At 42.0% G+C, this 20678-nt stretch overlaps 1 protein-coding gene across 12 annotated transcripts in view; it reads left to right on the top strand.

Moving 5' to 3' along the window:
- SLC8A1 (solute carrier family 8 member A1) overlaps window positions 1–20678 on the top strand; it is a 350756-nt gene that overhangs the window by 318053 nt on the left and 12025 nt on the right. For all 12 annotated transcript variants that reach the window (XM_053666917.1, XM_053666920.1, XM_053666911.1 and 9 more), the window contains one exon: window positions 7120–7395. In XM_053666917.1, coding sequence (XP_053522892.1) covers window positions 7120–7395 — 276 coding nt within the window. The remainder of the gene's footprint in view (window positions 1–7119; window positions 7396–20678) is intronic.

Here is a 20678-nt window from a genome sequence, read left to right as displayed (position 1 = left end):
TTTTTTCATTTTGATAGTGGCTGCATTTACTGAGAAATATTTATGTCTAATATCTAATACAGCACATTAGATATTTCTTGTGCTGTATTAACCATCCTAACAAGGACCACAAAGGCTTGAGCTGGTAACATTCTGTTGCTTGGCACATTTCACCCAGGAGTCCATTTACCCAGACAGGGTTGCCAGTTATGCACAGATAGTTGAGTTCCTTCACATGTCCTTCTCAGTATTGTCACATGGCATCTGTGCCTAATGTCCCAAGTATGGACTGTAATGAGCACTGCTACTGTGGGACAGAATGATGCATAGCTGTCTCCAGCTTGGAAGCTCAGGGTGGGCATGATTCATAGGATCTATCTAGGTGTCCTCTAAGAATGGGCCAGCAGTCCAAGTTGCAAGTCTACAGCAATCTTGAACTTGATCTCCTAGATGTGGGTGCCCAGGCACAGTAGATTCTGGGCTTGGAGCCTCCACACGCATTTTGTTCCCCACTAGCTAGTGACGAAGAGCCTTTCAGCAAACCACCAGCCTTGCCCTCAGGCCTTTAGCTGCACGGGACTGGGGCAGCCAAACTAGACACCAGCAGCAGGGCTCCCATCCTCCCCAAGGACAACCAGCCACACCAAGAGCCTTTTTTCCACAATCCAAATACATTTTGAAGAATTCTTTCAGAAGGAAAGTTCTTAGAGCATCTATAATGTCAAATGATTGATAAGATTTTCTAATGATAAGGTTTAACTTGGACTGAAAAAATAGTAACTGATAATCTCTTCAAAAGCCTAGTAAGAATAGATGAATGATTCTACACTTGTGTCTCAAAGGTCAGTTACACTAGTGTGGGAAGTGAAACACATGAGCCAGAAATGGCATTAAAACAGGGGGTTGCTGTTAATGTGTAGGTGTAAGTTATGTGTAAGACAATATGTAATGTGGCCACCAACAGCCCAGTGTGTACATTATCGAAAGTAAATGTGTCCAGAAGAAGAAAGGAGAAAGACCTTCCCCAGAGCAGACAGGTTAAGTGCCTCTTGGAGTCGCATTCAGCTCCAAGCACCATATTCTAAAAAGGGAGGTTATGACTAGCTGAGAGAGTGCTCAGAAGAGCATGGCCAGCCTGACAAAGCACCCTGGAGGGAGGGCCGAGAGCGATGGACAAGTGACAGGTGCCTGCAGGAATGTCATGTGGAGCCAGACTCAATTTACTCCATACGGCCTAAGCAGTGGGACCAGGATAAATTACTGGAACCTAACAGCCTGAGCTGACAGTTTGAGCTCCTGAAACTTGGATTGTGAGATCATGAATGCCCTGGTAGCTGAGACTCATGTGGGGCACAGTGACCATTGGGTGGAGCACAGTGACCATTGGGTGGAGATTTTAAAGGAATTCATGTTAAATAGAGAGTTGACCTTGGCAAGCTCTGACACCCTCCCAAAGGTTTAAGTTCAGTTATTTTCTACAGTAATACCTACAAGTTTCATTGATGGGATCAAATACTTGCCTTTTTTTCTCTCTGCTTTGGCAACCCGAATCTATAAATTTGAATAAAGTCTGTTTTGAGGTCTCCCTTGTTAAGGACTTATCTTGTAATACACTTTCGGTAAAAAAAATTGCAGACGTCTGCTTTTCATCAGAGAATACATAAGTAAGTACTTCCTGCCCATTGGGTTATAAGGAGATGTTTATAGCACTTCTCCAAAATCCAGAGCAAGAGATTAAATTCTTGTTTGGGAATGAATCTTTAGGTTATTAGTGGTATATAGAAATCATTAAGGGTTGGAAGAAATAAATATTTTCTCACTAGAAATAAGATACGAGCATGTTAAAGGGAAAAGGAAAGAAGTTTCTAGATCATTGAGTGAGCATGACAGTAAAAGCCACAGGGTTTAATTCAAGCCTTTACATATTACACACACACACACACACACACAAAACAAGAGAACAAAAACTCATCCATCAAATCACAGTTCTCATTTTTTTTCTCTTATAATGAAAAGGGGCAAATTAGCTGATTGCTCAAGTTTCTTTTACCTTAAATATTTTATGATTTTGTTAGAACCTTAGAAAACAAAGAGAAGCGGAAATGTAAAAGAGAAGAGTTGAACTTGATTTGCCATTTACCATATGTATCAGGTTGCAAAAGAAAGTGACAGATGTGGAGGAGAAAGCCCATTCGACCAACTTAACCTGTTAACTTGTTTGAAGACAACAAACCTTGGTGCTTAGAAACTAAAGAGACACAAAAATTAAACTCAGTCCTGCTTGAAAAAAAGGAACAATATTTGAGAAAAAAATTATGTCCAAAACAGTGTACATAGGACGTAGAAATCCACTGTAGTGATCCAGCTTCACCATTACTGATTTGCATATTAACACAGAGTGGCTAAGGACCAGTAACACTTGTTGAGCTCATGAGATCACATGATGACAGTGTTGTTGGCCACAGAAGTCACCCTGTCATACTTCCTGAAAGTGTTCTGATTATTCTCATTCATCCATAGTGGAGGATTCTCTCACAGAATAAAAATGGACTAGTCATAGATATAAATGAATACCTGGAAGGAATGGAAAGTCAGACACTTCCCCTCTGACTAACAGCAGCACACATTCCCCAAAGTACTTTCCATTACAGACTTGTGATAATGTGTAGGCCAGTTTCCCAAATTCAAGGGTGAAGAGCTAGATGCAAACCAGGATGTTTGATTCCAAACTATATGATAATGTGTAGGCCAGTTTCCCAAATTCAAGGGTGAAGAGCTAGATGCAAACCAGGATGTTTGATTCCAAACTAGATGACTGACTTTTGACAACTAGAAATGGAAGTAAGAACTTGTCATACTCTAAATCACAGATTTCTAAATAATAACTGGGATGCCCTCCATTGATTGTCTTATTTCCTGTGTTTACTTGGTCCCCGAGGGCTTGAAAAAGAACATGTGGCTGACTGCTGAAAATATAGCATAGCTAGAAAATAAATTAGAACATCACTGATCAGTGTTCTCTCATGCCTTAAAAAAGCAATGTTGTGTAGCATTTAGGCATAGGAGGAATTCTCAGATTCAAACTTTGAATCAATATGGGACAGATGCTAACATCCTCAACTTGCTTCAACAAGACATCACGTGCCATAAATAGACTGTAAGATCAAATCCCCACTCAGCCACTTACCAACTGTGTAATTATTTTAGAAATTTACATAATTCTCTGAATATTAGGTTCTTCATATGTGCAATGGGATTAATAATCCCCATCTCTCGTGGATAGAGTAAGGATTAAATGAAATGAAGGTGGGAAAAATTAGCTCAATGCCTGTCACTTAGAGGGAGAGAATTTGACACTGTTTCTTCCTTCTTTTCTTTTCTTGAAATCAAGCAGCTTGGAAAAGCTGGAATAATAAATGTTTCATTCAAACAGAATACAGATTCTGTGAAATCAGGAAGCTCAGGTCTTACTGATTTACCGCCTTCTTCCTGACAAGTAACAGTGATAGAAAATGCTACACCTGCCTGTAGAGGTTCACAGTAATGCAAAGGACTCGGACATTTCTTCTTCTAGTCCTCACCACAGCTCTGTGATGTGGGAGGTAGGAAACTGATCCGACAGATGAAGAACGGAAGCTCAGGAAGGTCAATGCCTTCCCTCAAAACAAGCTATCAGAACTACAAATTGACTTAAGTTTTCTGGCTCAACTATACTCCATCAGCCTCTTTTTCTGGCTCTCAAAGCTCTCCCTGAGGCCAAACCCTGAGCATCTTTAGAGGGATGTAAACTAATCTCTTGTTGTCTTAGCTTCATGTGCCAAGCCCAGGGGTTGCCCTTCGTGATCACTAGTTCTGACGACGGTTCTGTGCTCAGCTCCATGGCAGGAGCAGTGCCAGTACTGTTACATCAGTAGGTGAAGGGATCCCCTCTCCACTATCTGCGTTTTTAATGCCTTGGCTATTTTTGTGGTTTCAATAATTTGGCTATTTTTGTGGTTATATTTTTAGGACATCCAACATGATCAAGGAAATCATTTAAAAGGCCATGGGGCAGATTAATCAAATATAGTTTTTGTGTTATCGTTCTATTTGTAGAATTCCTAAAGCTGAAAAGAAGGATTCTGAGATAAGAGGATCATTTGCCTGGGATCCTATGACAGGAAACCCACCTGCCTGTTTCCTTGCTGATGGAGAGGAGGGGTTCCAAAGAACTTCGAAGCCTCTAGTAACCCTGGGCTGGCACACATACACCCCGGCAGGTTACCATCAACTTTGCTATTACATAAAAGATGCACCCAGGCTTTAAAAAAAAAGCTCCACTGATCTTTGCGAGGAACAGACTTTTAAGTAGAGTCCAGATGGTAATGGATGAGCATAACATTTCTCTGTCCTTCTCCAAGGCAGGCTAATTACCCAGCATGCATGGCAGTCAGTGCTCACTTTTAATATTTTCGTGACATCTGAGTTGGAGATTAACATTTGTGCAGAGCAGTGAGATCCTGGGGAAAAGGATGGGAAGCCACTGCTGCTTTCACATTCAGTAAAACAGATGGGTCTCCCATTCCAGACATGAGCATTAAAATATTTAGGATTCCTTGTAATGCTAGAAGCCCCCAAAGGAGATCTCAACCCCTCTCTCTCTACCCACCTCATTTTTCATTGCACACTTATAGATTGTGAAGTTAATCCCAGAGGGCTAGATCACATTTTCTTTTTAAAAGCCTTGACTGTAAACTTAGGACCCAACATATTGACCAAGCAATTAAATAATGACAGGGAAATACAGTCACAATCCTTAAGTATAGGAAAATAATAACTACCATAATAACTACTATGTTGAAATATTCTCAAATACTTTAGAGGTGATCTAATTGTTCCCCTGCACTCCTCCATGGCAAAGGTGTTATTATTTTCATCCTGAAGACAAATATAATATCTACTCTCTATAATTGTCATTTCTTCCGAGAAGCTTCATTTTTTTGTTTTCCTATTCATCTTCACCATATGGACTTAAGACACCCAAAATAATCTGTTTTTCATAAATGACTGATTAAGATTCAGTGTTTTCCAAACTGCTGTGATCATATACCCTATGAAATTATAAAATGAGCACAAATATAGAAATTTAAAAGGACCAGATACAAAATGAACATAACTTGAAAGTGTCATCCTTTGGTGGAGCTTTCCTGGGGTATGGGAAGCACCCCCTCCTTTGGAGCAGGCAGTGGGGAGAGAAGAAAGTAGAGAAAGACTAAGGTGGTCCTCTTCTTCCTCCCTCCCTTCAATAAGCCCTGACAATTGCAGCTTTTGCAGTGAGTTCTACCTGCAGCTAATGTGTAGGGTAAAGGGAAAATGGGAAGAAAAGCAAAAGAAGGAAAAAAGAAGAAATGCATAAAAGACAGAAGAAAATGGAGTGGATAATAGAAGCACTGAATGACTCTTTCTATCCATTAAGGTTAGGGCGCAGGAGGCTTCCAAGTGGGTACCGTAATAGTTTGCTGGGGCCACCATAACAAAATACCACAGACTGGGTGGCATAAACCATGGAAATTGACTTTCTCACAGTTCTGGAGGCTAGAAGTCCAAGCTCAAAGTGTCAGCAGGTGCATTTCCTCCTGAGGCTTTTCTCCTTGAGTTGGCAGAGGGAAGGGCGCCTTCTTGCTGGGTCCTCCTCAAGGGACCTTCTCCTCTGTGTGTGTGTGTGCACATCTCCACTGTCTGTCTCTGTGTGGGTCCCAAGTTCCTCTTCTTAGAAGGACACTGGTCACATTGGATTAGGGCCCACCCAAACAGCCTTGTTGTAATTTAAATATCTCTTTCAAGGCCCTGTCTTCCAGTACAGTCACATTCTGAGGTGCTAGAGCTTAGAGCATGAGTTTGATGGAAACATAATTCAACCTGTAACAGGTATTACTTTCACTTAAGAGCATCTTCTGCTTTTAGGCACGAGTGATTGAGATTAGAAATATGTAACAACCATACGGCATGAATGCTGTAGGGAATGGTTTTTAAAAGATAAAAATTTTAGTGAGTCTCAGTGTAAGAGTTTATTTGAGCAAATGTGGATTCAAATTGAGTGGGGTCAAACCAAAAATGCTCAGAGTGCTCCTCCTGCAGGAACGAGGAGAAAGACTTTTGTAGAGCAAACACCAAAGCAAAGCAAGGAAATGATTTTATTGGCTGTAGCCTAAGTGGTTGCCACCTCCCATCCCACACCCACCACTACCCGTGTTTCTGATTCGGTGGGGCCAGAAATGTGCATTTTTAACATGTTCCCTGGTAACTCAGCAGCTGCTGCTGCTGTTGCTGCTGCAGAGGGACCACACTGTGAGATCCATCCATCTAGTGTTACAAGTGCTGGGGGCTGTGGAAGCTCTGAGGAGGAGTTTCCAGCTCTTGCTGGAGGGCAAGAGGGTTCAGAGAAAGTTTCATAAAGGAATTGGGTTTTAAAGGACAATTGGGGAAGCATAAGGGAGGGGAGGATTGGAACACACCAAGTACATTCAGTTCTAAAGGACAGAAGGAGAAAGTACGTATGGTTTGTAGAAGAATGCAAATAATAATTCCATTTAGCTAGGATGAAGTTTGAGTTTGAAGTAGTTGCAGGAGGTAACGCTGGAGAAATGGGCAGGGCCCAGGGCCCAGAGCCACGGTGGAGGGCCCTGTGTGAGCACTGTCCTGAAGGTGATTATGGGAGCGTGACTGCCCAGAGCTGAAGTTGGAAAACAAAAATGCGTTCCAAGAAAAGAATCCTGGCAGAAGAACTCTATCACAGTTATCTTCCTTCAGAAGAGGCTTCTTTATGAGCCAGTCACAGGGCTTCCCAGACTTTTGGAAGAAATCCTTGTCACTTCTCTGAAGTGACAAATCTCACTGGAGGTGACAGGAGAATACAGTGTGTTGATTACATCTAACTAGTAAACTGGGTGCTGGGGGTATTAAGTTTTTGCCTTTGACCTGACACTAAGCATGAAACACTCATTGTTTCATTATGATTGACTCTTGGAAAACCCTAAGCTTCACCCACTTCTAATGGTCTCCTGGTCACTCAGAGCGCAGAGGTGACAGGCAGGATTGGTTGAGAGGGAGACCCTGAGAGCACAAGTTGTAATGAGATGTGCTTCACTCCTTTCTTTCTAGGGGAAGACGATGACGATGACGAGTGTGGGGAGGAGAAGCTACCCTCCTGTTTCGATTACGTGATGCACTTCCTGACTGTGTTCTGGAAGGTCCTGTTTGCCTTCGTGCCCCCTACGGAATACTGGAACGGCTGGGCGTGTTTCATTGTCTCCATCCTCATGATTGGCATACTGACAGCTTTCATTGGCGACCTGGCTTCCCACTTCGGCTGCACCATCGGCCTGAAAGATTCTGTGACTGCGGTGGTGTTCGTCGCACTTGGAACTTCAGTACCAGGTAGAGGATACATTCACATACGAGCCCCCCACGTGAAAGCCCCTTTGCCTTATGACCTTATCTTATCTAACAATTTCAAGGACTGTGATGACAAACCAGGCCTCTGAAAGACAAGAGCCCAAAGCTATGAATAATGTCCCTGCCAAGACATTGTCATGGCATCTTTCAAGGTTAGAAAGCTGGTCGGTATCATCGTGATGACAGGAAGGCACCCCCAGAGGGACTGCATGGCCGGAGGGGCAGAACAGGATGATCTGATGGATGGATCTGTAGCTGAATTCCCCAGTACAATCAGCACTTCTAAAATCACAAAACAAAAACAAAATTTCTGTCTTTTAGGTTATTTCTACAACACTCTGTATTGGATAACTAAGATAAATCCTTACTGAAGTCCTGATATGATATTCTCTGGGCCCAAGTATTAATGGGAGGAACTAAAAAGAGGCAGACGTTGATCAGGAAAGGGAAAAAGTAACCTCACAAAGCACACATTTCATGGGCATCCCTTCATGCATTCCTCTCAGCTGAATTTTTCTCCCATCCTGCAACTTCAGCTCATCTTGGTTTGCTCTGATTTCCAAGTAAGACATTATCCTTCCAACATGACAATGACAGCAGTAATTTTCAAATTTTGGTGGGCATCAAAATGACCTGGGCTTCTTTAAGAGAATACAAATGCCTGAGACCCACCACCAACCAATGGAATCAGAGGATCTAGAGGAAGGGCCTAGAAATGTGTGTTTTGAGTTCACAGGTGACTCTGCTACACATCAGACCTTATTGTAACTGAAGTTCTGGGCCTATTCCTCAGCACTAGTTGACATCTTGACAGATGTGCAGCCTTAACTGAGCAACCTGCATTCAAGGTCAAGTGTTATACAGTGTTCAACCTGGGGGAGAGGCAGGATGTGAGGGGCCGTACAGCCCAGCTGATGGCACCATTTAGCATTCCACATTTACCACAGCATTTAAGTAAATGCTGGAAGTACTACTGACATTTGCCATCATGGGCAACCTTGGCTTTTGGTTTTGAGTCTAAACAAGTACAATTTAAATCATGTCTACTTTGTCACTGGAATCCTCTAGCTGTTTTCTACTCAGATACTTAGCATCTCGGTGACTGAATATAACTTACTCAACTTCTCAGAGCCTCAGTTTCTTTATTTGTAAAACCAGGATAACCATACTTAACTTGCAGAATTATGGTAAGGACTGGAGAAAACATTTATAAATTATGCACCCAGTAGAGCATCTGGGATATAGAAAGAATTTGATGAAACAATGGCTTTTGTGATGTTTATGTTGAATAGGTTAGGGGGACCTGACCAGTATAAATCTGGACACTTCATCCATGAGTAACCAGGGATGGTTTATGTTGAATACGTTAGGGGGACCTGACCAGTATAAATCTGGACACTTCATCCATGAGTAACCAGGGATGAAGGGGTCGGCCATACCACGTGGTGCCACCCAACTGATAGACCATTTGGGGGTCCTGATGACAGCGCCTGGCATGGTTCTGGTGATGGAGGCGCCAGGGGTTCAGGACGTGCTCTCAGTCCTGAGTGGGGAGGGCTGTGCACAGTCTTCCAGCTCCCTGCCAATCCTCAGAGTAGAGCGGGCGCCCTCTCTGTCTCAGCTGTCTTCTAGCAGTTCCACATTCGCCTTTACTTTGAATTTTTTGCAAAAATGACCAGAAATTTACCAAGTAGGAGGAAAAATGTAAAATATTCACATTTTAACCTGCTTCTGTGGTTATTATAAGAAAATGTTTTGAGGTCCACTTTGCCTCAGGCTTAAATCACTGTATAAATTGGCGCCCACATTAGCTTACTGTCAGCTGTAGGTTTAACCCTGGAGGAGAGTGTGTTCAAACTATGATAGTGAAGGCAAAATCAGGTCTCTCATCACAGTTACTCAAAGTCAGAAGTTGGTCCTAGTAAATACATCTCTTGCTTTCAAAAGGATTTTTTAAATGTTTTCCCTGAATCAAATCCTTGTCCCAAAATAATGTGTTGTTGTTTTTTTAATTTCCAAGCCCCTCATCTCAATATCTAAAAACGGCTCCTTTCTCTAATACCAATCTTGCAAAATGGCTGTTTGCATCTTTAGTATTACTGTTTTTGAGCAGTCTACAGTCATATGATTAAAAATATTTCTCTGTCAACATAAAATGTGGATTACAGTAAACCTCAGTGTTCAGAGGACTCATTTGTTTTGCTACTTAACACCACCTCAGTTCCCAGGGAGAGGCATCAAGAGGGAAGAAAGCCTGTTGGGAAGAACACAACAGAATCATTTGTTGTCAAAATGGTTCCCCTACAATGCCATAAATTCTTCCTGTTGGGATACAGATGTCTCTCCTCTGTTACTGGGAGAATTCCTGTAATTTGATACAACATTAACTATGCAGCATGGTCCCCAAACAATATATTCATAGGTAATCTCAAATAATCATATCTATATCAACTTTTATTTTCAAAAATTAGCTGTGCAAATTGAACAAGATGCTGAATGAACATCATATTTCTGCCCTTATTCCTCAATGATGATAATCCAAGTGGTGCTTTATTTTATCTCCTGACTTTCAAAAAATAATAAGGCTATTGTTCCCAAAGCCCAGTTGCTACAGGCAGAAGAAGAATGAGGTAAACTCATCTTCTTCACTTAGAGCCTACCATTAACTGGCATTGACCCAGGGCCCAGCTTTTTCTCTAGGCTGATGTCTTGACACTTTCCCTAAAGGAAAAGAGCTCCTGGCTAGTAACTGATGCACCACTGCCCCTTTCTAGGGAGACTCTTAGATTCCTAGCTGATGATGGCCTGAAGGGCACTGGAAACACATCCTACCTGAAGGAAGAATTAAATATCATTTGAAGTGTTTTTACCATGTTGTTCAAAATCCATGGGAAAAAGTGCTTAGGACTTTCTCAGTGAGAGAGAGCTTCTTCATCATAGAATGGTAGCAAATGCTCGTTATAACCTACTGGCAGAGAAAAATTCCTGAGAGTCTTCAGTCCCCCTCAAGCTCTCCTATGTGTACCTAACCAAAGGTTAAGACCTATCAGGTTAGTAGAGGAAGGACCTGCTTTTCCTGAATCACCTTTCACAGAGCAGTCTGTTTGGAGAAGGGTTCTGGATAGTCTCTTTCCAATTCTGCATCTTTGTTATTCATAAACTCTGGAAAGTGTGGCAGCCATATGACTAAAATTATCTTTTTCTGTAAAATGAAATGTGGATTGCAGTTGGGGTGCGCCAGAGCCTGTCCACCAGCCCTCTTCGCTTCTGGGTCCATGCTCACTCCCTGGTCCATCACATCGGTCTCCGTGCATGGCTGACACACTGTCCGTATGCCAGTGATCACCAAATATGTATCCCCAGCCTCGACTTTGCTCTGAGCTCTAGACTCATGTAACAACTGCCTTCCCTGTACTGATGCCAGATGTGTAATTTGCAGCTCAAAATTACCATGTCCAAAATAGAACTGTTGATTTCCACTGCCTAAGTGCCTTGTCCTTCAACCAAACCATTTCGTTCCAGATCTCGCCCTTCTCAGGAAAACAGCACAGTCATCTGCCCAGGTGTCCCTGTTCCTTGTCCTCATCCCTGCATCCAGTCCCTCCGTACCTCCTGCAGATCACTCCTCTAAAGTCTCTCTCGATCGAACCCACTTAGCTGTCTCTCCACCACTGCCCCTCTGGTCTAGACAGCAGCGCAGACCCGCCGTAGCCTTCACGCTTCTGCTACACATTGTTTTAAGGGACAAATCCAGCCACAACTCAAGGCTGCTCATCTCACTTAGGGTAGACTTTAAAAGCAGCACTGACTTACAGAAACCTATGTGACTCCCCTGCCTATCTTCCCCTGCGTTGTCCTCCTTGCAGCAAGTTCACTCCTTTCTCGGGGCTGTCCTAGCTTGTTAAGATGCTCTTTCCTTCACTTATACAAGATTGGCTCTTTGTCTCCGTTGTATCTCATCTTAAATATTACTTCAAAGAGATCATGCAATGTGAAGTGGTCTACAAGTTCTGCTTTATTACACCACCTTATTTTCTATATTCAATACTTTCTGAATTTTTTTTGTGTGTTCATTTTTGAATATAGAAATTTATTCAAATAAATGTTGTCTAACTCTCCTCACTGAAATGTAAACTTTATGGGAACATAAATCTTACCCTTTTTCCCCCTCTGTTTTATCCCTGGCTGCTAGAATAATGCCTAACTAACACAGAAGTAACACAGCTGTGTATGTTCATGTGTGTGTATTGTGCATATAAATGAATGTACAGGTAAGTCATTTACATATTAGTATAAGTTGCTTCAGTGAGGTTGCTTTCTTCCTAGCACCTTCTAGAGACAGCTAAGGATTAAAGTTACGACTGAGAAGATTATATACCTCTATAGTGTGGCTTATTTTTGAGGAATAGAATATATCTGAGCAAGGTATTGTAGTAAGACAGGGCAACAGTAACTAAGAAACTCAGAACAGAAACATTTTTCCTCTTGCATGATTTTAACTACACTGGGAACTTTATTTTTTACTCTTCAGGACTTCCTGCTTCCAAGACCCAGAACTTTTAAAACTTTAGGCATACTCTGTGGAATGCTAAATAGGCATTTTTCAATAGCTTGGCATGGGTTCCTAACTCTGTTATATCACATTGCTTCTATGGAATAAGTTTCAAAATCCAAGGGAAGAAAATGTCAGGAGGAACATTTGGCACCCAGCCCTTTTAATACTAAGGACCACCTGCAATGGCACATTCGTTCAGCCTACAGTTACTTCCTTGGGTAAAACTTGGGCACATAGAGTCAGGACATTCTGGCTTCTATACAAGATTCCAAACATGGATTTTACTTTGTTTTGAATCCACTAGGAACAAGAAATAAAAGTACAAATTCTTTCTTAATTGCATGGGAAACTGTTAGATGCTGATGACTTAGGAATATTTTCATATACTCACTAAGCCTTTCTCCTTGGCCTTTCTCCATATGTCTTGATTGAGCTTGTGCTGAAGCTTGTCTGCTGCTGCCTACCTCTTCCCTTCGCTGCATGTTTACTCCTGGGGCCAGAAAGGGAGTGTTCTAGCCTGTCCCTTCGCCTCTGGCATTGTCGGATTTTCTGTTGGCTTGGAGTGTTTTGAGTATCTTTTGGATTCTGTCAAGTAGGAATTATTTCGTGCTATAGATTTTAAGGCATGAATTGAAAAGAAATAGATGATTTTAGGGGTTTTTCCCACTTTGTAAGTAGAAACTTTTCTGAAAATAATACTTTGTTTTAGAGAAAATGCATGTCATTTTTAAATCACATCATTTCTAGGCTTCTAAATACCATAGGAAGGAATTTGTATACGACTCATTATACTAGCTGTCTACTTTGTTCTCTGAGTATTAGCGTTCATGAATGTGCACCAAGGGGGTCTGGTAACAAGAGCTTTGGAACTGAATTCAGGAAAGTGGACTTCTAACCATTATTCACTGCATGGCTGGAATCAACTTCCTGACTCTCTGAGCCTTGGTTTTCTTCTCTCTAAGGCATGACAACACGTGGTCATTCAAAGAGTCAATGATGGGGTTAGTAATAAGTAATATGGATCTCAGAGCATTCTGTCAGCTGACAATTGGTATAAAAAGCAGGAAATAATTATCCATTCCTGTTGACATTTTGAGAATTGTTCTCAGTGTGACTAATGACAATTATTTTCTACATTATCTATTAAGTTCTTTAGGTCATATCGTTCAGTGATTCAAAGCTATTTTGCCTCCTCCAAATGTTTTTTTTTCCCTTAGATTCTTTCAAAAAATGAGATTTTCTGTTTGTCACCGCTAGAAAATAATATTAGTTTTTGTGACAAAAAATCATTAGCTATTGATGTTTTGCATTTTTTTCATCTATTAATTTTCCGATTTCCAATTATTCTGAAACTAAGGTATTCCAGAGTCTACTGAAGTAACAAGTTCATCACAATTATGTCCTGCTGTTTTATTTCTCAGTGGATCCTAAAATAGCTCCAGTGGTTGTACAGGTTGCATACTGCGATCTGAGTGATGCCCCGGGAGACACTTGAGGTACCATGTCCCTGGATGTATTGAGTGGTGGCCCTGTGTAAAAGTCACTTGGTAGTGTACAGGGCATTGGGCACCAGTGTCCTCAGCTGCACAAGAAAACTAGGGCTCACAGAGAATGTGTACATGGCTGTGGTGCTACTTCCCCCAAGAGATCCTAAAGGGCATGAATATTTTCTTTCCAGAGACAAACCAAGTGCTCAGTTTCTTTGCCACCAACAGAGGTCAGGGCTGCTGAAGACAGGCCCTTCGGTCTGTAGTCAGGCCAAGAGGCAAAGCCACCTGGGGACACGGCCAGAGGAGTGGCACAGGCAGCCTAACCGGCCAGATGGCGTTCCAAGGGCCCTGATCTTAACTTCGTGCCAACGAGGAACCGTCTGGAGGTGAACCGCTGCCGCACACTTCCCCATGCACATGTGACGTAACCAGCATTGAAGGGAGCCCACAAAAGCAAAAATTTACAAGGACAGAGCGAAACAAAAGGAAGCTAGACACCTGATTTCACAAGTTTGCTCCACAGACGGCACAAGAACTGCCCGTTGTCCCAAATGAAGAAACACTGGGGATTAGACTGCCTACAACAGACCAAGGGCATTTTGTAAAAATTTGGGAAAGATCCATTCCAAAACTATTAGTGTCCTTTAGTTTACTTTGCTCAATAGAAGAGTTTGTATTTTTCAAGTTTTTTGTTTGACTTACTTTCTCAAAGGGCCACACTGCAAGGGTGCCTGGCGTGGAGAACAGGGCTGGAGGGAGACTGGGACGATCACACAGTCAGTCCACCGGGAGGTGGTGGGGGGAGCGGGGTACTAACCTGTGTCATGAAACTCTACAGAGTCTCAGGATAAGTGCCCCAATTCCATGCCAGCTATCTTCTTCACTCCGTCTCACAAAAGTCACAGTGCAAGAGGAGGCATGCCGAAAACATTTCATTCTAGTCTTTACCTGGGCCTTCTCCCACACTCTAGGTGAGCCCAAAGCAAGGCCACTTGACCGGAACATCATGTGCACAGGGGAGTGTGTGTGTGGTGTTTGGAGAGTTGTTGTTAAGAATGTGTGATGAGGATGAATGTAAATTTCCTCTTCTTTGCCGTCTCAAGTGTACTCTGAAGGGAGCAAGCACCGAGTGTAGTGAACGCTAATTAGGCCTTTTTTGCTCCAGAGGGATTAACTGGAGTGTCGGTCTCTAGCAAGTAACTTATAAATGTTGAAATGATGACTTTCATTTCGCCCTGTTCACATTTGAAACATCTGAAGATGAAAAATTGTCAAGGACCACTGTTTTGTTCTGTTTCTTTCCAATTCAAGCCTCAGCCTGCATGTTTAACAACTTTATTGCTAATTGACTTACCACAACATTCACCCATTTGAAGAATACAATTCAGCGATTTTTTTTTTTTATTCAGTAAACTCACTATGTTGAGCCACCATTACCCTAATGCAGCGTTAGAACATTTTATCATCCCAGTGAGGTCCCTCCTGGCCACTTGCAGGAAACCCCCGCTTCCGCCTCCAGCCCCAGGTCCACACGGATGTACTTTCTGACTCTGCACATGTGTCTCTTCTCAGTTTTTCTCAAACACCAATTTTAATATACAAATGTCATAGATTCTCTACATGATTGTAATTTGTACTCTAATAATACATAATGTTAGGATTTTGCCATGGGTTCTGTAAGGTTTTAAAATAGTTTTTAGTTTATTAATGACAAAATCTCTATAGACATTTGTAAACTAAAAGTGTAAGTAAAATATATTTGGTATTGTACTGAACGCTTTGTACATATATGGGTCTCTGTACCTTTTAAAACAATCTCACTACCTTCCCCCAACAGTAACCTTGGCTCACATCATCGGAATTGCTGGGGGAAATATTGTACAGTGGTGCTTAGAATTAGCCCTGTGAATCTCGGGGTAGCGCCCCATGTTTAATGATCTATAAATGTTAAATGCCCTTGGCCAATTCAGTCAGTTGATCATAACACGGCGAGAAGGAAGCAACTCTCATAAGTTCAGCTTCTGACCCTCATACGTGATCCTAGTGTGCCGCCCTGGGTCAATATAAATCTACGGAAGCCACTAGGAAGAGAATGGAGACCAAGGCCTATTGAACAGAGGCCGCGTGCATGGTCTCCCTGCCTAAAGTATGATGCAGTCTTATTATGACACATACTGAATTCAAAAGAAAAAGTGCAGGCTATAAAAAAGCCTCACTTAATTACCATGTCGGGGCCACCGCATGAGCAACAAAATGAATTTAAGGCCCACTAGTATTTTTAGAAGAGAAGGCAAATAAAATGCTACGTCAATTTAAAAGGCAAATTTCCCATGTGACTATGAGAGAATTTTAATATCTTGGGGAGAATGCATATTACAGATATGAAATCATGCGGCTTGGCATTTGTGCGCGATGCCAGCTGGGGTGCCAGCGATATTCCTCAGCACACAGACTCACTTCCTGCCTCTTCCCAGGGATGAGCATGAGCTATATATGACTTGTTTATACTCTGCTTCATTCCAGAAAAGGATTTAAATCTATAAAATGCTTTAGCATTGTTAGGCCACCTTTTCTAGCACGTGACTCAGAAATGCTAAAGCTGTTGGTGACTGTATTCGATAACCTTTGTTTAGCTCAGCACATGTAAAAATCCTGTGTTTTTTACACCAGGAGAAAATAGAACCACAATGAGCTATTATTTACAGTCACAAAATTGTATGTTGTGTTTGTTTTCTCCATCCCCACCTCTTACAGCCCCCCATGCCCTCTGGAGCCCAAAGGGCTTTAGGGCATGGTCCTCCCTAAACTATAAGCTATTGTTACGTTATCATTGTAAAAAAAAAAAAACTCATGGTTTGAGACAACAAGCAGGACTTGCTATAGTTCTGAACTAAGATGACCCCCACTGCAGTCTGCAAATGGGCCCAGCAGAGGACTAATTGTACCTTTTCATTCCTGAGTTACAGCTGTAAGACAACAAATGACCATTAATATGCAAAGGGGTCTCAGCCGTGTCCTTCTCTGAAGGATTCTCCGCACAGTGATGCTCCCAGTGGCTGAACTATGCTAAGCCAAAACCCCTAACCTAACCCGCTGTCCAACTAGAGGCCCTCGGCTCAGGCCGCTCAATGGGTCAGCGCTCAGCGCCAGGTTGACAGCAGCAGTGGTCCCAAGTACCCCACCCTTTCGTCCTGTGCTTCTCAAGTTTCACTTTGAAGAAGAAAAGGAACCGACCTGACATCAATGACTTCTGCTGTGTCAAGTATTCTTGTTCTGAGAGGAAGGATTAAGCCCTGTCTTATACAACTTCTACACCCAGGTTGAGGCTACAGCAAAATATGAGTGTCAGGTAATATTCAGAATACAAACACACTGTGCTCCAACAGACGATGCCAACCTCTAACTAGGAAGCCTGAACCCGGGTCCTGAGGCAAGGTGGCATTTTTGATCATCCGAAATTCAGCTGATCTTCCCTCTACACCAGTCAGGAGGCACTAAAAAGGGCAGTAACACCATTGTTTGATAGTTAAAATAAAGGAAGAAGTAGGAGGCAGTGGAAAGGCAGAGGCTTAAGAGCCGTTCTGCACTTGTTTTCATTCAGTCACTCTACAAACATTTTATGAGCACCTACTAGGTACTAGGCCCTGTTCTACATGGTGGATGGGTAAACAAGATAGTGAAGTGGATATGAACTCCCATGAAGTTCATACTCCAGAGGAGAAGACAGATACTTAAAAAATATGACAAAATTTCAGAGAACAGCAAGGATGAACCCTGTTGAATAAAACAGGATTCTGGACTAATGGGATAGAGTGTGTATATGTGGAGGGGTGTTGCAATAGGGTGGCATGACTGCTTGTACCACTAATTTTTGGCAAATTACCTAAATCACTCAGACCTCTGGTTTTCCTAATGCAAACTTACCCAGGCAGTTCTAGTCTTAGAAACTAGAAAAGTGTTACTTTTTCTGGCTTCCATTTCAAACAATAATGCCTTTGAATGACAGCAAGCCCTTGAATAATGTTTTTTTCATTCAAATTCTTTTTATTATAATGCTGATGAGATGCCTCAGGAATGGAACTGTTGTTTATTTCAGTCAGCCTACGGTAAAGTCGGTTTCCTTATTTGTTGCTTCACCAAAGTCCCAAGAACCTACTGATGATGTTAAGTGAGGACCTAATGTATTTGGCAGCTGGGGTGCTTATATGACCCCTCTGTTCTTACCATCCAGTACTCATGGGCCCTTTTTTTCCTCCCCAACAATTGTTCTACAAATGCAAATATTCCAAGTTAGTTATGACTTTGGAATATTCAACAAATGAGCCATATTAAAGCATCAGTGACTAATGAGGATTTCATTAAGGGCAGATCACTTGCATTTAATACAACAAGTGTTTCAACAATAACCCCATTTGCATAGCTGCATTGTTTAAAAAGTGAATTGGTATAATTTATCTCTTTAGTATCCACAGCAGCCCTGGGAGTTAGTTCATCTCAACATGTTGTCAGATTCGGAGCATGGGGTAACATCTGGCAAGAGCAGGATTTGATGGAGGACCCTGGAAAGGAGGCTGCAATGTAAGAACCTGGGCCTCAGGAGTCACAGAATGTGGGGTATAATCCCACCCCACTCAAATTCCATCTGACCCCCAGGAAGCTTCTGTCTTCTCTCCTGAATAAAAGGGGCTCATGGTTCTGTTCCTCTCAAATGTCAGACGGAACAAATAGTGTAACATCTATAACGGGGCTCAGATAATTCTAAGATTATTGTAAAAATAGGAGGTACCTGTCAAAAGACTGATTGTCCACTAGGAGCTGTGCTCGGTGCCTGGGAGAAAGAGAGACCAGGACAAAACTTGACATTAAAGCTCAGCCTCATAGCATATTCTCGGCAGCTTAGATGGAGCTCTACACCTCGAATTTTCTGGTCTTTGAATTACAAATTACATCCCCTAGCCCAAGTGCAATGATGAAAGACTTTATCTCACGGGCACAAATCTCTTAACAAGCTCGTAAAGTATGTGTCAGGACAAATGCATATACAAACCAATTGTGAGTTGAAGTCAATAAAACATTGTGTTGGTAAATAAAATATGATGCTGCTGTAACACAAAATACAAAACTGAGAGAGGATTTTGGCTCTGCCCTGCAGTTCCTCCTTGCTTGACAGGCGTGGTAGGCGGGAAACAGACAAACACACATCTTGCCTCACAGCCAATCCTGGGCAAACTTTTATAACCAGTGAAGTGTGTTTGGGGGGATTCTGTTCACTTTGTGGCCTGTCCCAGGCACCTTCCTGACTCTGAACTCTAGGCCAGCCCCTGATGTTCAGGTATCTAGGCCAGCCCCTGATGTTCAGGTAATGTTCTGGAAAGGTCCTCTTCCTCTCTCCTCTTCCCCGCCCTTCACACCATTTGAAACATACCTGCTCTGTATGTAGAATATATGATGTCTTCAAACTAAGGATCCATCTACTCTGGACATGACTGAAAAGAGCAGAAAAGGCTAAAATCAAGCCCTCTATCCCTTCCCAGACAGACCCTGTCATTAACATTTAAATGTAAATGAGTAGCCTTTAATAAGTCATAAATAATATATTCTCTTTTTAAATAAGAGAATAAAGCTCTCTTTGTAAATAAAATTCTCTTTGTAATAACCAAAGGATAAAAAAGAAATCATGCAAGCCCACTATCCACTTGCATTCTTCTATCTTTCAAATTTTAAAATCCTGGGACGTCTAAATAAATTGCACAAAAATGTGTTTGCTGAGATATGAAATACATATTCATTTTTTAAGGGATTCAGCTAGGCATCATAATACCAACTGCTTTTTCACTTTGCAGTTGTGAAAATGTTGTTCTATCAGTGGCCCTCACATCATGACCTCACCAGTTGCACAATGTTAAATGAAGTTGCAATTTGTTTTACCAAAAATGCTGGACAGTTTGTTTCTGATTACTCTCTAGCATCAAAGCCCTTACCATTGCCACACATAGCTTTCACACTGGTTCAATTACTTCTAGAGCTTTAGAAGTAGAACTGCTGGACCACAGACTGTATAGATTTTTAAGACTTTTGATAGACACATATGCTTATTTTTTTTACACCATATGAATAATCCAGAGGAATAAGCAAATGGGGGAGATTTTACTCCAAGGCAGTGTGAGGTTTGGAAGCAGAAATGGGAGAAGTATCATAACTTTGCAGAACGCCCTCAAGTCTCACCTGTCAGCATGTGTCACCTGCTGCCTCTAGTGCTTGGGTGAAGTTGTATACAGTGGTATTTTCTGCTTGAGTTGCCTCTATTTGCCCACTTTTAATAGTACTCATATTTTCCTGAACTTATAATGCACAAAACAGTCCCTTCAAAAAGGGACTGTCTGTGCGGAATGAGTAACTGGGGGAAGGTGGACAGGGCAGAGGCACATGTTGGGTGTCCTCAGTGTATTGCCCAGTGGGTCTTCCGGGCCCACAGTCTCAGCATGGCTCCCTCACAGCCCTTGGTAGCTCACTAAGGCGACCTGAGGTGAGAGTGGGCGGGTTCTGTTTTAACTTTTCTCCAGGCTTTTCTATCAGATCCTTCTCAGCTATCTCCAGCTCTCACCTGGCTTGGGGCATTTCTAATGCAGGCCTTGAGAAAAGGAGGAAGAGGATTTGAGAAGACTCAGATAGGATATGGATGTTCCGTAAATAGAACAAAGCATAGAAGAAAGCAGCAGACTTCAAGTACAAGGAGGGTACAGAGATTGGGGGGGTAGATTATTGGGAAGGAAGGAGAAGGGACCTGGGGGACACAGCCTAGGGCAGCCCTGCACGGAAACAGTTTTGGGGCAAGAAGAGCATTTCAGTCATGAAGGATCACAAACCCCCTTGCTTAGGAAAGTGGTAATTCATTCAGCTGTTCAGCCCCACATCTGCCCCTTCCTTTTTTCCTTTTCAAAATTAGCGAAGGGCTGCTTGACTGACTTTTTCCAATTATTCTATTTTCATGGATTTGGTATTATTAAAATAAAGGTTTATTGGAGAAGGAATAAAATTATAAGTCAAAATTAAAAAGCTAAAGAAGTTGATGTTATTTTCAAACTAGGTTCAGTCGAGCCTATTTTTACTTACTACAGAGACTGTAAATATGATGCCAGGTGAAGCCAGGAAAAGCCAGGAACTAAGGTATCAACAAATGTTATCAGTAAATGATCCAGAACACTTCTGAGCCAATGGGA

The sequence above is a fragment of the Artibeus jamaicensis genome, unplaced genomic scaffold (assembly GCF_021234435.1).
Source record: "Artibeus jamaicensis isolate MK-2021 breed Jamaican fruit bat unplaced genomic scaffold, CSHL_Jam_final contig_465, whole genome shotgun sequence".
Lineage (NCBI taxonomy): Eukaryota > Metazoa > Chordata > Mammalia > Chiroptera > Phyllostomidae > Artibeus > Artibeus jamaicensis.
The sequence above is the reverse complement of the archived record's forward strand: the minus strand, read 5'-3'. Positions and strand labels throughout refer to the sequence as shown.